This window comes from Sander lucioperca, chromosome 7 (genome assembly GCF_008315115.2).
Source record: "Sander lucioperca isolate FBNREF2018 chromosome 7, SLUC_FBN_1.2, whole genome shotgun sequence".
Classification (NCBI taxonomy): domain Eukaryota; kingdom Metazoa; phylum Chordata; class Actinopteri; order Perciformes; family Percidae; genus Sander; species Sander lucioperca.
In genome coordinates, this window is record NC_050179.1 from 32,494,792 (window position 1) to 32,511,649 (window position 16,858).

The window sequence follows — 16,858 nt, forward strand, 5'->3', positions numbered from 1 at the left end:
AAAATATCTGGCTACTGACAGGTGAAATTGTGGACCTATTTTGAAATTGCAATAAATATGTCTGGGAAGTAGCAGAACCCCCCCCCCCCTACCCCATTTGTAAGTGGAAACTACTGCAATCAAATAAAACCTGAAAGGTACTGGGCAGCAACATTGGTGTTAACACTATTTTTGAGTTGAGATCAGTGTGCGGTAACAAATATATCATTATTTGAGTCTTACAGAGGCTTTCATCTAACCTTTAAATATCAGTAAATAAGCACACATCAGCTGATCTGAGGACTTTTTTTCTAGAGGAGCAATAATCAATGATATGATATGATGGTATAACTGTCTGGTATGGTGAGTTTCAATGGAGAGCCACATTCTTAATGATTTGGGTTTTTTTTTTACGTCATTGTAGGTCTTTTGTTCTCTGCAAAGCACTTGGTTATGTGACTAAATAGAGCAGATATATATTTTTCAAATCGGGATACATCTTCATGCAAAAGAACAAGACTTTCAAACGATGCAAATGCATTCTGTCACATTTCACAGGTACATTTCAGGATGAGTCCAGTTTACTACAACTTGGGCTTTGTATTTCTAGGTTTCGTCATGTTTCACTCATGATACCTGCGAACACAGCAAAATGACTAACAAGAAGCAGACTGGGCAATAAACAGCGAGCGTCAGTTAAAACAAATTATCTAAACCAGCTTATTTGGAGGTAAAACATAAGTGTGTGCAGTTAGTGGGAAAAATGAACCAAGATAAAGTCATTCTGTAAACTGTGATGGAGTTTTGCAACAAACAGTTTGGGTAATCATTTCTGTTGGCTTTGGTTTTATTTTTTAAATAAGTTTGGCTCAGGGTTGGTTTACAACCGGTCTGACAATCTGGCTGCTTGTGTTTCTTTCCCCACCTGGCTGATGCTGTCCTGACCCCAGGAACTGTCTTGCTGAGATGTGGGAGATCAAACTGAGTGAAATGTTATTATTACAGATAGAAATGATGTCAAAAACTATGGAAATAAGACCAAAGTTGTAATAAACTGGAATTATTCTGTAGTCATACTACACGGTACAATCAAGCAACGGACATCACCAGGTAAATATAAATGCTTACATTTATATCAAAACAACTAAATTACATACAGAAGGCCAGTGGGACAAGTTAATGGAAGCTGAAACAGAAAGAGTGCAGAAAGTACAGGAGTGGTGATGGCATGCTACTGGAGGATGGAAAAGGGAAGGGGAGGAGAGAGCAGCCTCTGGCATCAGCTTCAGAGAGGATAGGGGTTACTGGTGGGAAGAGCTACGAACCAATCTGAATACGCGAGAAGGGGAAACGTCTGCTTTGCCTCAACTGACCTTTAAGTCTCTAAGAAGCACTCGGGCACATGTTAGCGACATGTTGTCAATCTCTGCTGTTGAAACTGATACCGACAGGGCTAACGTGACAACATGGGAGACGAAAGGTGCCCAGAGGGAGGACATATTAAGGGCAGAGGAGGAGAGTAAGTAGAGAGAGGATGCAGTGAGGTACTTTAGGGATTCAGTGACATAAACTGAATTGCTATTCTGTGCTATTTTGTATTGCATTCCTGTGGTTATAACAGTTTCCCTGCGGCCTGATTGCTATGCTATGCTATGATATGCTAAGCTAAGCTTGCGCTGTGGAAAGACAGTCGAAGAAAAGAGGCAGTGGGGAGAACTGGAGGGAGGTGGAGCATGGAGGAGCCCCTTTACCTGATGCTGTTGCCAGGGGGCTGCCTGCTGAGGCTCGGGGGCTACGGGAGGATGAAGCACTAATGGAAGAGGAGGTGGAGGGGGGGTTTATGGAGGAGGGGCTACTGACAGTGGTGGCAGGGCTGATGACGGGGGGGCACTCTGCACATGCTGCTGCCGGCTGCCGCTGAGGGCCCCGGCCAGGCCCCGGGGAGCAGGCACCCACCTGAGAGGCCGTCAGGGCTGGGACCAGGTCCAGGGCGGGTTTGGGCGGCAGCTGGGGCGTGGCCGGTTTCAGCCCAGCCCCAGAGCGGTTGCTGTCCCCCACCCCCTTGATGGGTGGATGAGGAGGAGAAGGGGTCTGGGAAAGCCCTGGCTTTTTGGGAGGAATAGGGGGAGGGTTTCCCCGGTCGATCCTGGCCACCGTGGGCGACTTGAGGCCAATTGGATGGCACAGGCGGCCGGGAAAAGGGCCTCCCTCCGACGCAGAGTGTGGCAGGCCTGGACGCAGGGGTCCACCTCCTCCTGCTGGAGGGCTGGTGAAGCGCGAAAGGACCTGTGTGACCGTGTGGCGTGCTTGCTGCTTGGCGGCAAAGTTGTCACGGTTGGTGGGGGACGGATCACGGGCCGGAGGACTCTGGGACGACGTGCCATTTTGGTCCTGTTCCTGGAACTTGTAGCGGGCCGCCTGGACACGGGGGCTGACTCCACTGGGTAAGCTGTGGGGGGCTTGGCCCTCTGAGCCGTTCTCTGTCTGTACCAGTCCTCCTGAGCTGCTGTGGACGATCCCCCGACCAGTCGTCTTTGGCAGACTCAGGCCCACATAGTTGGCAGGGGTTGGTTTGACGGGTATGGTGAGGGGGTTCTTCTTGGGACCCTCCACCTCGGTGGGGGGCAGGTCCGTTTGGCAAGACGCTGTTCGAGAGCTGACGGGCTCTGTGGCTACAGAAACAGACATCACAGCTTTAGGTTTGGGTGGTGTGCTGGCGGCAGCAGCAGGTTCTGCTCCGGCAGCAGCAGCAGGCTGGGCGTTAGCGGCACTATCCTTCCTATTGCCCTGTTCAGTCCTGAGCTGCTCCACCTGCTGCCGCAGACTCTGGCTCTCGACCTCCTCGCGGCCCAGCTTGGCACGCAGCTGTTCCCGCTCTGTGTCAAACTCCGACAGCTGCTTTTCCATCTTGGCCTCCATCTGTTGGCTGCGCTGTCGCTCGGTGCTCAGCTCCTCCTGTAGCCGGCCAGAGGTGCGGCTCTCCTCGTCCAAGCGGGCCTGGAGCTCGTCAAAGCGCTGAGACTCCTCTACGACTCGCGTGGCAAGCTGCTTGCACTCGCGCACCAACATCATGACAATGTGCTTGTTCTTCTCACGCTCGTCCTTCAGCTGCGCTGTCAGCTTGCGGTGCTCCTGCTCCAGACTCTGGAGCTGCAGCTTCTCCATCTCCAGCTGGAAGAAAAGATACACACAAAGTAAAGGGACAGTAGCATAGATCAATGCATTATTTTCACAAAGACTCTAGGGCTGCAACTAAAGATTATTTTCATAGTCGATTAATCTGTCGATTCTTTTCTCGATTAATCAATTAGTTGTTTGGTCTACAGTATAACATGTCAGGAAATGGCGAAAAAATGATAATCTGTGTTTTCCAAAGCCCAAGATGACATGCTAAAATGTCTTGTCAGAGAGGAGTGGAGAAACTAAAAAGCATTCACATTAAAGAAGCTGCAATCATCTTTTTTCTAGTGCTGTCCGTTAAACGCGTTATTAACGGCGTTAACGCAAACCCATTTTAACAGCGTCAATTTTTTTATCACAAGATTAACGTTCTTTTTGGCCTAGCAAACTTTGTAGTTTTTTTCACATGCTGTTGCAACAACTAGTAACGTTAGAAAAACTACAACACCACACCGGATCTAGCTAGACTGGAAACAAAACAACAGGCACGCCGCACACACTTGTTTGGGCTTGCGAGCCGGTCAAAGAGTAGTAGGCTAATGTTACGTTTTGAGTGGATGGCGAGCGCAAGACGCCGAAATGGATGCTGATAAGATTCTGAATGGAAAGTTTACTTTTAAAAAGTTGCCAAATGGTTCCGTTGACAAGACCAAAGTGATCTGTGTGTTTTGACGTTGTGAACTGAGCCATCATCGCAGCACGTCCAGTCTGAAATACCACTTGATGGCCGAGCACACAGCTGATGCCAATTCTCCGCCCCGTCGTCAAAGCCAGGCGACAAAAGATGACTTCAGACAGAAGCACATACCACAACTAAGAACAAACTTAGCAAGCCGATCCACTTTTCCACGTTGATAAGAGCATTAAAATGAGAAAAAAAAAATAATGGGACAAAAAGAAATCTAGGGACATTTAGAATAGATAAAAATGTGCAATTAATTGCAAGTTAACTATGACATTAATGCGATTAAATATTTTAATCGTTTGACAGCACTACTTTTTTCACATAAAAAAAAACCTCAAACTGAATTGATTTATAAAAAAAAAAGTTGCCAATTAATTTAAAAGTTGACAACTAATCGAGAAATGTTTTTTCAGTTTTTAATCATTGCAATTTGAATCATTTGTCACCATCTTCTGATATTTTATAAACTAAACAAATATAATAGTTATCTGCAGTCCTAGCCTCAGCTTTACATGTGAGCGGATACAAGAGTGCATGAATAAGTTCATCAGGTGTCTCCAGTTACAGAATTACCAAATTATGTGTTGTACATGTGACACACTGACATCATCCGCTGACATCTTTTTCAGATCATCTGCCATCACACAGACCATTACCCACACAGGCTGTACATACTGTACTTGTTCCATGGGCCTCACAGTGTATGTCAAACATGCAATATCTCTCACAGACATACTTCACATACATCATGCCACCTGTCTTACTGCCAATCCCAGCACACTGGGCATAACGTGCATCCAGAAAATATCATCCATCACCTGAGTAACACAGAAAACTGTGGATAGAAACACAGATTCAATCTATATATAATCTGTAATTGAATATTAGATAGAAATTGAACCGCTTGCATTCTGCCGTGATGCAACAATCCAAATTTGAAGTCGTTGTTTGTCACAAAACTAAGAATGAGCCTGGAAACGATTTTCTCAAGAAGAGTGTAGACAACCCAGAGTAATTAAGTGAGCCAGACAAAATAGCTAGATTAAATAGACAGGCAAGATAGATAAGCAGCTATTTACACAAATACACACGCGTTATTAATGAACGAGGTTGCTTGGAGTCTAATTTATCTTTTCAGAGAGACAGTGTCTCTGCATAGGATTGAATTTCGATGACTTGTCAAAGCCTCTATATCTGGAGCGTCGCTGCTATTGTTAGCTCTGAGCTGGCTTCACAGAGGGTGACAAGGCTCAACTGGGGCTCTCCACCCAATTGCAGAGACCCTCATCTCTCTAACAAGCCTCAAACAAAGGAGTCGCCACCCCGCCACCACTGTCCCAAACAAGACTCCCTCCTTTTCTTTCGGTGTCCTCCCCCACCTCCCCTGTTCCAAACCACCAGGGAGCACATAACACCACCAGCTGATGCTGAGGAGGGGAGCGCCAGTCGTTGCTCTAAAGGAGGTGCTACGACTAGCTGCTAATTGGGTGAGGATTGTGGCTGTTGTAAATCAGCCTAATGCATCTCAAGAACACATTTAGGGATGCTGTGAAGACAGTGAAACACCTAGACAGGATGAAGACAAGTTTAGCAGACACCACCACCGAGTACATTAATGCACTGCTGGAAAATCTTCGGAAAATCTTTCAACCTCTTAATCTCTGAAGGGACCGGTATGCTTGAACAGAAGAATTTTGACTGAGCCCGATAATTTCTATAACTTTCCGAAATTAATTCACGCCCACTTGACGAAGTGATTGGTCAGGTGTGTGTGTGGAGGTGGGAATGTATGTAGAATTTAAAGTAAGCAGAGTTTAAACTTTGTCATTCTTTACAAAGCTATTTCTGTCACTTTGGATGTGTCCAAAACAAGTTCAACCCTGTGAATGCCTTCCAGGAGAGGCGGATTAAAGTGTGAGGCTTTTCACCCCATTGTCAAGCGTGGCAGTTCGTAACAGCTATAAACAGCTATAAACACTTCTGACGTGGTTGGACTACACGCCGTACTGCACAAACTAGCTCTTTTAAAAGCATAACCTCGCTAGAAGTCACCAGGGCCCCTAAATCATTTCTTTTTTAAACAGGAAAGTGCATGGAGCCTCTTTTTCAGAATCTGCCTCACATACAGTTCAACACATACAAGCTAAGAGAGGCCAAGAATAACAAGTGGTCTAAAAGCAGTAGCAGCTACATAACTTCCTCTAAGATGTAACCGTAGACAGAGGGATGCTACTCCCCCTTTGAATCCAGGACAGGGTTCGGGAATAGCAAACTTACAAGCTTTAGACTTTTTTTTAATCCAAGGCTCTACAACAGGCCATGTCCAGACCGACAACAGTCTGCCACCAAGTGTTTATTTTCTTTGAGGCAGGGTTTTACCAATTTCTATACTTGCGAGGTAAACTGTTACCTTAACACAACAATACAAGGTATTCTCACCTCCATTGTGGCAAAACAGGATCGGCTCTTTTACTGGATGACCCTGCAAAAACAGAAATGTTTGGTTGCAGAATCCTACTTTGCATCCAGACAAACCTCTTGTGGGACTATTTTCTTTGTTTGATAGGATAAAATGCAGCATAGTGAAGTGGATGACCTTCTTTACTGAGTGTGTGTGTGCAGTTACAATCAAGTGTGTAAAATCTTTGCTCATACTTGTCACTCATATGCATGGGCTCTTTCTCCATCATCTAGAGTGAAATAATAATGACAAAACTAATTTTTGGGGCGATTACATTGGAGGCACTTCAGGTAGCACTGGTACTTCCTGTACCTGAGACCTCCCCACTGCTTAATGAAATATGTTTTTAAAAAAAGCATAGAAGTAGAATTTTTCCCTTAAAAGGTCTATCTTACACCTGAAAAGCTATCAGCTAGCATCACGGCAGAATAAAGCAGCTTATTCAGCTACTGTGGAAAATTGGGGATGAGAAAAAGAAGGAGGCCTGAGGACTATTTTAGGAAAAAAGGAATTTCAGCAACTGGCGGTCGTGACCTTGCTTGCTTCCAAATTCAGCCTAAAAACATTGTGGGAGCATGTTTACCCACAAAACCTAACAAACAAGTGTCTTCGTCACTGTTGTGAGTGTTATTTGAGGAGGGGGGGGGGGAGCTTCCTTCATCTTCATGACTAATTCATGGAGGAGAGGAAGGAGTGGGGGTGTCTTCATTATGCCCATAAACCCATTCAGAGAGTGTTACGTATAACTGCCTGTCTGCCTTCAGCTTGCCTAAGACCTCATGGATAATTCAGCCGCTTACTCACAGGAGAACGACAAGAGTGGAAACGGATGGAGGGGATAAAGATAGCACGGACAATCCGGGTGAAATTCATTCTACCCAGCAACCAGAAGATCCCTCTGAGTACACAGGGCATGTGTCTTTAACCCTTGTGTTGTCTTCCCCGTCGACCATGCAACTTTTTGTTTTTCTAGGTCAAAATGTAAAAAAAAAATTCCAACATTTTGTTTGTCTTTTTCGTCACTTTTGTCACTTTCTTCGAAGTTTCGGTCAATATTTTTCTGCACTTTTTTGAATTTTTTTTTAAAGCTTTTCCCATGTCACTTTTCCTGATGTTTTTGAAGATTTTCCCTGACATTTTTGTCACTTTTCCGATGTTTTTGTCACTTTTTTCCGTGCTTTTTTCCCCTACGTTTTTCAACGTTCTATTATCAATTTTTCTTTACATGCTATACATTTGAATAAAACACCCAAATTCAATGAAAGTAGTGAACTGATCCTTTATTTCACTTGTGAAGAGCGTTGTATGGAACCATCCACGTGATTTTGTTTTAAAATGTGGTTGAAAGAAACCCACCTTTCTGATATAGAAACCTTTTGAAAATGGGTCAGATTTGACCCGAGGACAACAGGAGGGTTAAACAGTGTTGTCGTTTCATCATCAAGAAAACCATTTATGGCTGCCTGCCAGGTTCCTACCCTGTTGTTGAAGTTAGCTACAGCTGTGCAATCAGTGGTGACGTGGTGATTCGTTCTGTGCTAAAGAGGGTGAACCGTTGTTTTGTGGTTCCCTCCTTTTACACATCTATATTTTCAAACCTCTTAAGTTCAGTGTCATCTTACATTGCTATGTTTCTGATCAGTGTGGACAGTGATTATAGAGAATGAGTGGAACTAAAACATTTAACCAAAAACATCTGTGAAGGTAGCCCTGAATGGGGTGGCAAAGGACATTTTCCAAAGAAAGTTAAACTCAGGAACATGTTTACAATATAAAAATTATACAGTTTTATTAGTGAATTTATTTGAGGGGGAATGCACATAAAAAGCAATAGTAGGTCTTAAGACACATTTTAGTTAAGAATGTTGCAAAGGGTCTGTACATTTCCTGGAAGTCTTCTAAGGGAAGTGAAGCTCAGGAATTTTGGAGAAAAAACAAAAACAAAAATTGTACTTTTAAATAGTGAACTTGTTTGGAGGGAAATACACATCTGACATGGAGGAGGTTCATGAAGAGAAATGGAGGTCTAAGAGGAAAATGATTTTTTTGGTCTTTTATTTTGGAGGGGGGGTCATTGGGTATTAGGTTCTTTGTTTGTTTGTTGTTCAATGGTTGCTCAATATATTGTTAAATTAGTCAACTTATCTAATTAAAGTTCAACTTACCAAAATTGTTTTTTTTTTCATTTATATTAGAAGGGTTTAGAATTGTCTGCTCTTGATAGAGTAAAAGAGAAGTGTTTCTATCTGTATATGACATGGTTAATACTGCCTGAGCAAATGATTCCATTTTATTCCCTTTATTTCCTGCTATTTCCCATGGAAAGTTTCCAACTTCCAACATCTGAGTCAGGTTTCCCATCATCCCAGGACCCAGGCTATGTCCACACTGATGCAGGTAAAACTCAATTATCCTTTTTCCTCTCCGTTTTGTTTTTGCCTTCCATCCACAATACATTATTTTTTGCAACGCCCCAGAATGCCACTTTGTAGATTCTTTCCAAATCAGAAAACGCTGGACAGAAGGAAATGAAGCTTGTCAAAACACAGCTTTCACAGACCTGGTGAAGTACACCTCCAACTCTCTCTCTGGGATTACTCGTTTTTGTTTGGCGATCAAAAAGAGAAGAGATGATCCTATTGTGTCACCGTCATAGTGTGAATTATAATCAATCTATGACAGGAAAACAGTTGGACGAGGTTAAATCAGATCCCATGGCTTGAGTAAATGTCAGCCGGAACAAAGGCAATCAGAAAAGTTATAATGTATGACCTAATGTCTTTTTTAGCTTCTGCATACAAGCATAACACCGAATTTGATTTCCCTATTTTATGTTTTTAAATGTCACTGTGATGCATTTCTTTCCCTTAATGTGAAGCAATTTGAACTGTCTGTGTTTGAAACTAAACTTGCTTCCATCGCTCACAGAAACGTATCAAGTGAAACCTCGGACTGATGCAAATACTCCTGAGATGTACCTCATCCTCATCCATCAGCCAAGCTTCATCAAGATATAACTGCCGTGCCAGTGAAGCAGTTAAGATCTTTCCATATCCAAAAATGTATTGTAGTGTCTGTCAGACCAATCATTGTGATTTAAACACCTTAACACGGTCCAAACTGCAACATTCCTCCGATAACTGCATCGGCTGAAATGTGTCCGTAGCACTAAAGTTAAAAGTGGGTGTTGAAGGATTGGTCTTTTTGGGGTTGTTTACTTATTATTTGATCCTTCTTCCTTATCCAAGTATAACAGGAAACTTCTCTTAACTTTAGACTACATTTTACTTAAGCGAACCTCTTACATACGGATAAATGTCCAAACTACGGCAAAAAAAACAGCGAAAGTTAAAAGTCAAAGTTGTGTGATAGGTGATCACAATCAGGTCAAAACTCACTGAAGTAAAAACAGTTATTTTACACCCTAAACCACAGGACCAAAATCTATTTAACCAGCTTTCCTGTCAAAACATACCACTTCCTACCTCTCCCTTCCTTCCACTCACTCCTTCTTCCATACCTCGTCTTTGTGTGTGTGTGTGTGTGTGTGTGTGTGTGTGTGTGTGTGTGTGTGTGTGTGTGTGTGTGTGTGTGTTTAAATGTTCCATTTAAACTACATCATCTCTGTTATTATTACAAAGTTCAGGGACAGGACACACATATTCATACAGTATTTTCTTTATTACTCACTCACATTCATTCTGCCAGCATATCATCCAAACACTTTCACACATCCAGAGAGAGAGAGAGAGAGAGAGAGAGAGAGAGAGAGAGAGAGAGAGAGAGAGAGAGAGAGATGGGACAGGGCCATTCTGGCTGCCCAGTTTTTCAAGGCCACGCACTCTCTTTGTGGGGACCCGCAATTGACATAATGCATTCCCTAGCCCCTAACCCTAACCATCACAACTAAATGCCTAATCTTAACCCTTACCCTAACCCTAACCCTATTCCTAATCCTAAAACCAAGTCTTAATCCTCAAACAGCCCTTTAAACTTGTGGGGTCCAGCATTTTGGCCCCACAAAGCTTTCGGGACCCCACAAGTATACTGGACTCCCGGTTTTTGGGACCCCACAAATATAGTTACACACACACACACACACACACACTTTCCAATCCTCCAAATTCAAATATACACCAAAAACCTTAATGCACACAGACAAGCATATGATTTTCTTCCTCTGGAGAATTTCAGCCACAGAGATTTGAGTCGTGCGTAAATAAACACAATCTGTGGTTAAACAGAACAAATCTCTGATCCACATATTGCTGATCTAAACATTTGCCTTCATTCAATCTGACTCACAGCAATTAAACTCAACTTCTTTAAACACAAGGTCACAAAGGAGGCACTTTGGAGAATGGGATTGTACTGAAGCTGCATGGCACTAAAGATGGTGATGTTGGTTCATCTGTTGGTCTAATAGAGAGAAAAATATCGCATACAATTGTCGAATTGTTGTTGTTGAATCCCATTAAAACTGGTATAAACATTCATGGTCCACAGGGGAAGAATCGTATTTATTTTTGGTTCGATTGTAATATGTGCTCCGGTCTGAACCTAAGTGTATTAAAGCTATTAACAGCTTTTTGATGTGACAAGCACAGCGCTGATCACAAGGCTAATGATTACTTAGTTGATTATTTAGTCTTTCGTTCCCAACTCAAACAAAATGCACTTATAGAAACCTTCCTCCTCCCCTCCTTCCTCTCGGTAGTCTTACCCTCTTCTGGCGGCTCTCGGCAGCGACCAGCTGGGCTGACATGCGCTCCTGCATCTTCCTGCAGCGGGCCATGACGGCCTCCAGGATGGAGATGGGGCTAGAGCCCAGGGGCCGCCGCTCCTTGTCTCCTCCGGGGACCCCGCGCTCAAAGTCCCTCTGAAGTGCCAGGAAGGGGTCGGTCAGGCTGTAGTGACCGTATCGCTCTTGAAGAAACACCTCCTTTCTCTGAGCCTGGAGACAAGAGAGGAGGAGGAGAAAAAAAAACATTATTTACCTTGTTCAATATGTGGATCAAAACCATTTGACCCCATTTGGATCATGAATGTTAAAATGCAAATGGAATGTTGCAGGGTTTACACACATCATTTAAAGTGCTCATATTATGCTCATGTTCAGGTTCATAATTGTATTTAGAGGTTGTACCAGAATAGGTTTATGTGGTTTAATTTTCAAAAAACACCATATTTTTGTTGTACTGCACATTGCTGCAGCTCCTCTTTTCACCCTGTGTGTTGAGCTCTCTGTTACTACAGAGTGAGACATCACACTTGTGTTCCATCTTTGTTGGGAGTCGCACATCATCGTACAGCTAGGTAAGGACTACTAGCCAGTCAGAAGCAGAGTATGAGGGCGTGCCACGCTAGCAGCTAGGCGAGGATTATAACATGTGTTACAAAGTGACCACGTTTGTCTCTGAAGTAAAGGCTGGACTACAACAGAGCTGTTTGGAGCAGTTTGTGAACAGTGTTTTCTGTTGGAGATGGTAAGTCCCTTTGGGGTGGACTTTGGGCTTTTTCACTTTGGAAGCCTATTACATGCACAAAAAAGAAAACGCCAAAAAGCATAATATGAGCACTTTAAGCAGGATCAATTATTTGTCAAAAGCACTATGTTTCAAAACATGTTCATCACTTATCCCAGTGCAGGTTTCTGAGTGATATACTGCAATGTACCGTAGTCTTGCATGAACAACCAGTACTATATAAGCAGTGTGAAAGCTGATTTTTAAAAGGAAAACTTGTGAGAACTTTCTCTAATTATTGCTTTGATTCTTGTGGAAGGTTTCTCAAATGGACGACCAATCAATGGAAAAAAAATCTCTTTAGCTGAACTGCTCCCAACCAATTAAGACACACAAGTTGTGATGAGGAGTGACAAGGAGACACTGCTGCATTTTAAAGTCCCTCAAAACTAGTTTTCAGCATTTAAATATTCACGACTATTACGTTAAAAAAAAAAAAAAAAAAAAAAAAAAATCACAGGGGGGAAAACATCATGGAGTATTACTTATAAAGAATTTAATGTTAAAAGAACCGAAAATATTTTAACCTCGAATGTAAATGTAGGACGTCATCGCTCATAGTAAGAACGTGATTAAGAAAATGTGATTTCAGGGCCTTTAAAGCTATACTCCCCCGTAGTCTCCCCCATGAGGAATTCTAAGTAATGACAACACTGTCGGCGCTTCATCGCGACGCAAGCCTTCGGTGATCAGGCAACACCCCCCCACCCTTCACGCAGTTGCTAGTAGCGTTTAGCCATCAAAATAAGGACATGGAGGATTTTAAAAAAAAAAGCACAGACTCTTCAGAAGAGGTAATTCTCTTGTAATTTTGATGTCCTCTTCGTCTCCAAAGCTGAACACTGCTGTTGTCCTTTCTCAGCGGTGACATAAAACGCATCACTCGAGCTTCTTCCCGCGAATGTCGCCAGATGACACCATTTTGTAAACATAGCCATACTGAGAAATAGAGAGAGAGTTTTATGGAGCTGATAGTCTTAATTAGCTTTGTATCAACTCATTTGGCAATGGCTTGAATGTAACAGACGTTCATTGATTTAAATAGTGGCACACTATAGCTTTAATGAGCCATACATGTTGGGAACTGCTGAACTAGACCCCAAGGTACACACAAAAATGTGAGACCAACAAAAAAAAATTGTCAAAATACATTTCAGTTTTATCAAGCCGTAAAAAGGCTCATGCATTGCTGTAGCAAGTGCGTCCGCTGACATCCGACAACAGATACCGAGAGCAACCAGTCTAGGGCTGGGCGAGAAGGAGAAAATCAGATACCACGGAATTCTTGACCAAGTACCACGATGTCGATATTCCAACGATATTGTAGGGTTGACTATTGGTGCTTTAACAAAATATCTTTACAATTAGATTTTAGAAAAATAATCACCAATAATGTGGATATAGATATGTGGATATAATATATGTGGCCAAGTGGGTGAAGGCAAATAACAGAACAACAGTCTGGTAAGTTCAGAAGATTGTGGGCCCTATCTAACACCCGGCGCAGTGCGGCGCAAAGCCCAACACAAGTGTCTTTGCTATTTTAAGACCGTCCAGCGCCGGCGTCGTTTAAATAGCAAATCCGCCTGCGCCCATCTTTGCACCCATGGGCGTGCTGGTCTTACAGGGAGGTGTGTTCAGGTGCATTCTTGGCGTATTGCTATCTTGAGGCAACGGGAAGTGGTTGTGCCATTGAACAACAAGAACCTGGTCTAAAGTCAATAACGCAGCATTTCATTGTTATTTTAACAGCAAATTAGTAAAATGCTCCTAGGCTTATGCACAGCACACGCACACTATGCTTGTTACACACACAGGGAAGTGCAGCAGCACACAAACATGCATGAAGATTACAAATAAAAATGTTACGTTGCAAATCCTCCATCATAACAGCAATGCTCCAAGGTCCAAACACGCCTGGCTTTTAAAGGGAATGGGAGATGACTCTCTGATTGGTTTATTGCATGTTACGCCCAAAACACACCTATGAATTAATGAAGACACTAAGTACAACCCTTTTGGACCACGCGCCCGGCGCACGGACCCTTTTTTCCGCCATTAAACTAGCAAAAGTGGATTTGGACATGCCATAAACGCCAGTGCCAGGTGCTTCACGCCATGCGCTTAGATTGTTAAAATAGGGCCCTGTGTCATTTTACTCTAATGCAGCCTTTAAAACCAGGAAAAGACAACACTTAAGCCATATTACGATGATATCTAAAATCTAAGATGATATCAAGTCAGATTTTCCGTTAGATATAATAGATTGCCCAGCACTAGCAACCACGTTCATTCATTCATAGTTATAATATGGCTTTAACAGTGCTACTACTCTTTTACTGGAAGTCCAAGCAGCATCAGCACCCAGCCCCTGCCTCGCCCTCCTCCCCAGCCCTCCCCTCCCTCCCCTGTGGTTTAGGAGGAAATCTGGTCTATCAGGCCGTGCTGTGGACCCTGAACCCCCCCGCCACCACCACCACTTGCCCCTGACCGCTGTGAGCCCGCCTGCCTGACTCCAGCAACACTCAGCACTGCAGCAGACCCGGCTGCTCTCAGGTTACACCGACAGATGGAGATGAGTCCTCTGAGCCGGTCAGAGGTGAGAGCAGGAGGCCCGTGGTTAGATCACAGGAAAATGGGTATCGCAACCAGACCAGGTATAATCGGTTTTCATACTTGGCCTCACATGAGGACCTGCCAAATGCTAAAACAAATGGCCTTTGGTGGATAATTTAACTAGATGAGCCACGACTGACTGCAAACTGCCACCATGACTGAGAAATTCTTCAGCTGCACAGCTGCAGCCTCTAATGTTTATCATTCATCTTCTAGCTTTGACATCCAGGAGAATGTAAACAGAGTGATGACGTTCAGCAGATGAATCGGAAGCCCAAGATGGCGAACTTTCCAAACAGCACGTGAACGCTGCTGAATAATGGTTACGGCAAAAAAAACAAAAGAAAACTTCAAAAGTAAACTCGTCATTTGACAATGAGCTTTGTGCTCATCAAATTTCAGACCAAACTCGTGGCCGGGTTGGTCAGTGGGTAGAGCAGGAGCACATATACTGAGAGGTTTATGCCTCGACGCAGAGGTCCAGGGTTCGAATCCGACCCGTTAGATATAATATTGATAGATTGCCCAGCACTAGCAACCACGTTCATTCATTCATAGTTATAATCCAGCTTTAATGGTGCTACTACTCTTTTACTGGAAGTCCAAGCAACATCAGCTGTGACGATTTCCTCCATGTCTTCCCCCTCTCTCCCCCCATTCTCACCTAGCTGTCCTGTCAAATTAAAGGCGGAAAAGCCCCCAAAAAAAACGTATTAACAAAATTCAGACCAATCTGCACAGAAACTTTTGTGGTAGAAATGATATGTATAAACACTAACATTCTCGTGCACATGCTTTTTGGGATAAGTGTTATTAGCCACACTGGCCAATATTGGAACCAATAAAGTTAAAGCCAAAACAAACAGCTCTGTATCAAACAGGGAGCGAAGTGGCCGTGATATCAACTGGCTGCACACAAAGCAGCGGCATTATTACTCGTGCAAACATTTCCTCCTGTTCCTCATATGACTGGATGCTGACACTTGGGTGAACGTTTCCATCATTCCCATGTGGCGACACACACATTTAATAAAAACCTGACAATGCAGATCCACTGTGTGGATCGAATGAGCAAGTTCAACCTCAAAACACTGGATCGTCTAGTACCAGGTTTACTGTTTGTATATGTAGTATCTTCTTTTATGTATTTATTCATTCACTCTATTTATTACTCTTTTACCTTTTAGTTTTTAAACTTTTTAACAGGATGCAAAACAAGGAGTGATGCATGAGTGTGAACTGAATTGTGTTATGTACCCAAAACTGCACTTTAAATAGGCAGATGTAGGATTTGTTTTTAGATCCCCTTTGGTTGTTATTTCAGCAACAACTACATTTTGTAAATGGACTGTATTTATATAGCGCTTTTCTAGTCTTAAAGACTACTCAAAGTACAGGCACCAGGCACCGTTCATACACATTCATACATTGTGGCCGAGGCTGCCATACAAGGTGCCACCTGCTCCTCAGATAAACATTCACACACATTTACACTCCGATGGTGCAGCATTGGGGACCTCGGGCAACTCGGGGTTCAGTGTCTTGCCCAAGGACATTTGGACATAGGACTGCAGGGCCAGGGATCGAACCACCAACCTTCCGATTGGTAGGCGACCACTCTCCCACCTGAGCCACAGCCGCCATTTTCTGGGATCCATACTAAAACAAATGCAGTATAATCACTAATGCTTACACTTACATGCAGTACATAAAGCAGTTACAGCAGTACAGTTATATGTCTACTCTCTAGTTGCTGGTACAGGTAAAAGTTTATGGTGAAAGATGTTAAAATATGTTAATTATTTTGGTCTGCTGTTGGAAGGCAATCCAAAAAGTTTATTTTGGACACTGGTTTGTCAATAACATATTTGCTCTCTGCCAAACTCCCACTCTAGAGATGGTTCCATCAGATCCTGTGGATTAGTAAAATGGGATAAAGTCACTGTAAAATCCAGGGTTATCCAAACTGCTGCTCCAAGCAGAAGCTGCTGGCATCGGTTGGCCCCCGAGTACAGTTCAGTAACGTTAGCCTTGTCAAACCTGCTCTTAATCATTCTGACCACAACCAAATGACCACTTGCAGTAATCCAACGGTCAAATAATACCCAACCAAAACGCACTTGGCTGCAGAACAGCAGCTGCACACAAACCAAAACTCTCTGAACATAAGACGTGGTGAGAGAGAGAACAACTGAAACATCCAGAAACTAATTCACACAAACAGAGATGAAGAATTTAGAGTATTAGAGGGTGATACGGAAATATACAGTAATAAATCAGCAAAGGGCAAACCATTAAAAATGGAGATTAACTAATATTATAAAAAGGTAGGCGAAATAATAACCATCAAAGTTGCAGGTTTTCAATTCTATAAAAATCTTTCAGTCAATTGTGAAGGCCAAACACATGAGC

The 16,858-nt window shown here is 43.1% G+C and overlaps 1 protein-coding gene across 2 annotated transcripts in view; it reads right to left on the reverse strand.

Annotated features, from left to right (window-relative positions):
* cttnbp2 (cortactin binding protein 2) overlaps positions 1-16,858 on the reverse strand; it is a 123,393-nt gene that overhangs the window by 53,788 nt on the left and 52,747 nt on the right. For both annotated transcript variants that reach the window (XM_036002779.1, XM_031279711.2), the window contains exons 3-4: positions 11,029-11,259; positions 1,731-3,150 (exon numbers count right to left, since the gene is read on the reverse strand). In XM_036002779.1, coding sequence (XP_035858672.1) covers positions 1,731-3,150; positions 11,029-11,259 — 1,651 coding nt within the window. The remainder of the gene's footprint in view (positions 1-1,730; positions 3,151-11,028; positions 11,260-16,858) is intronic.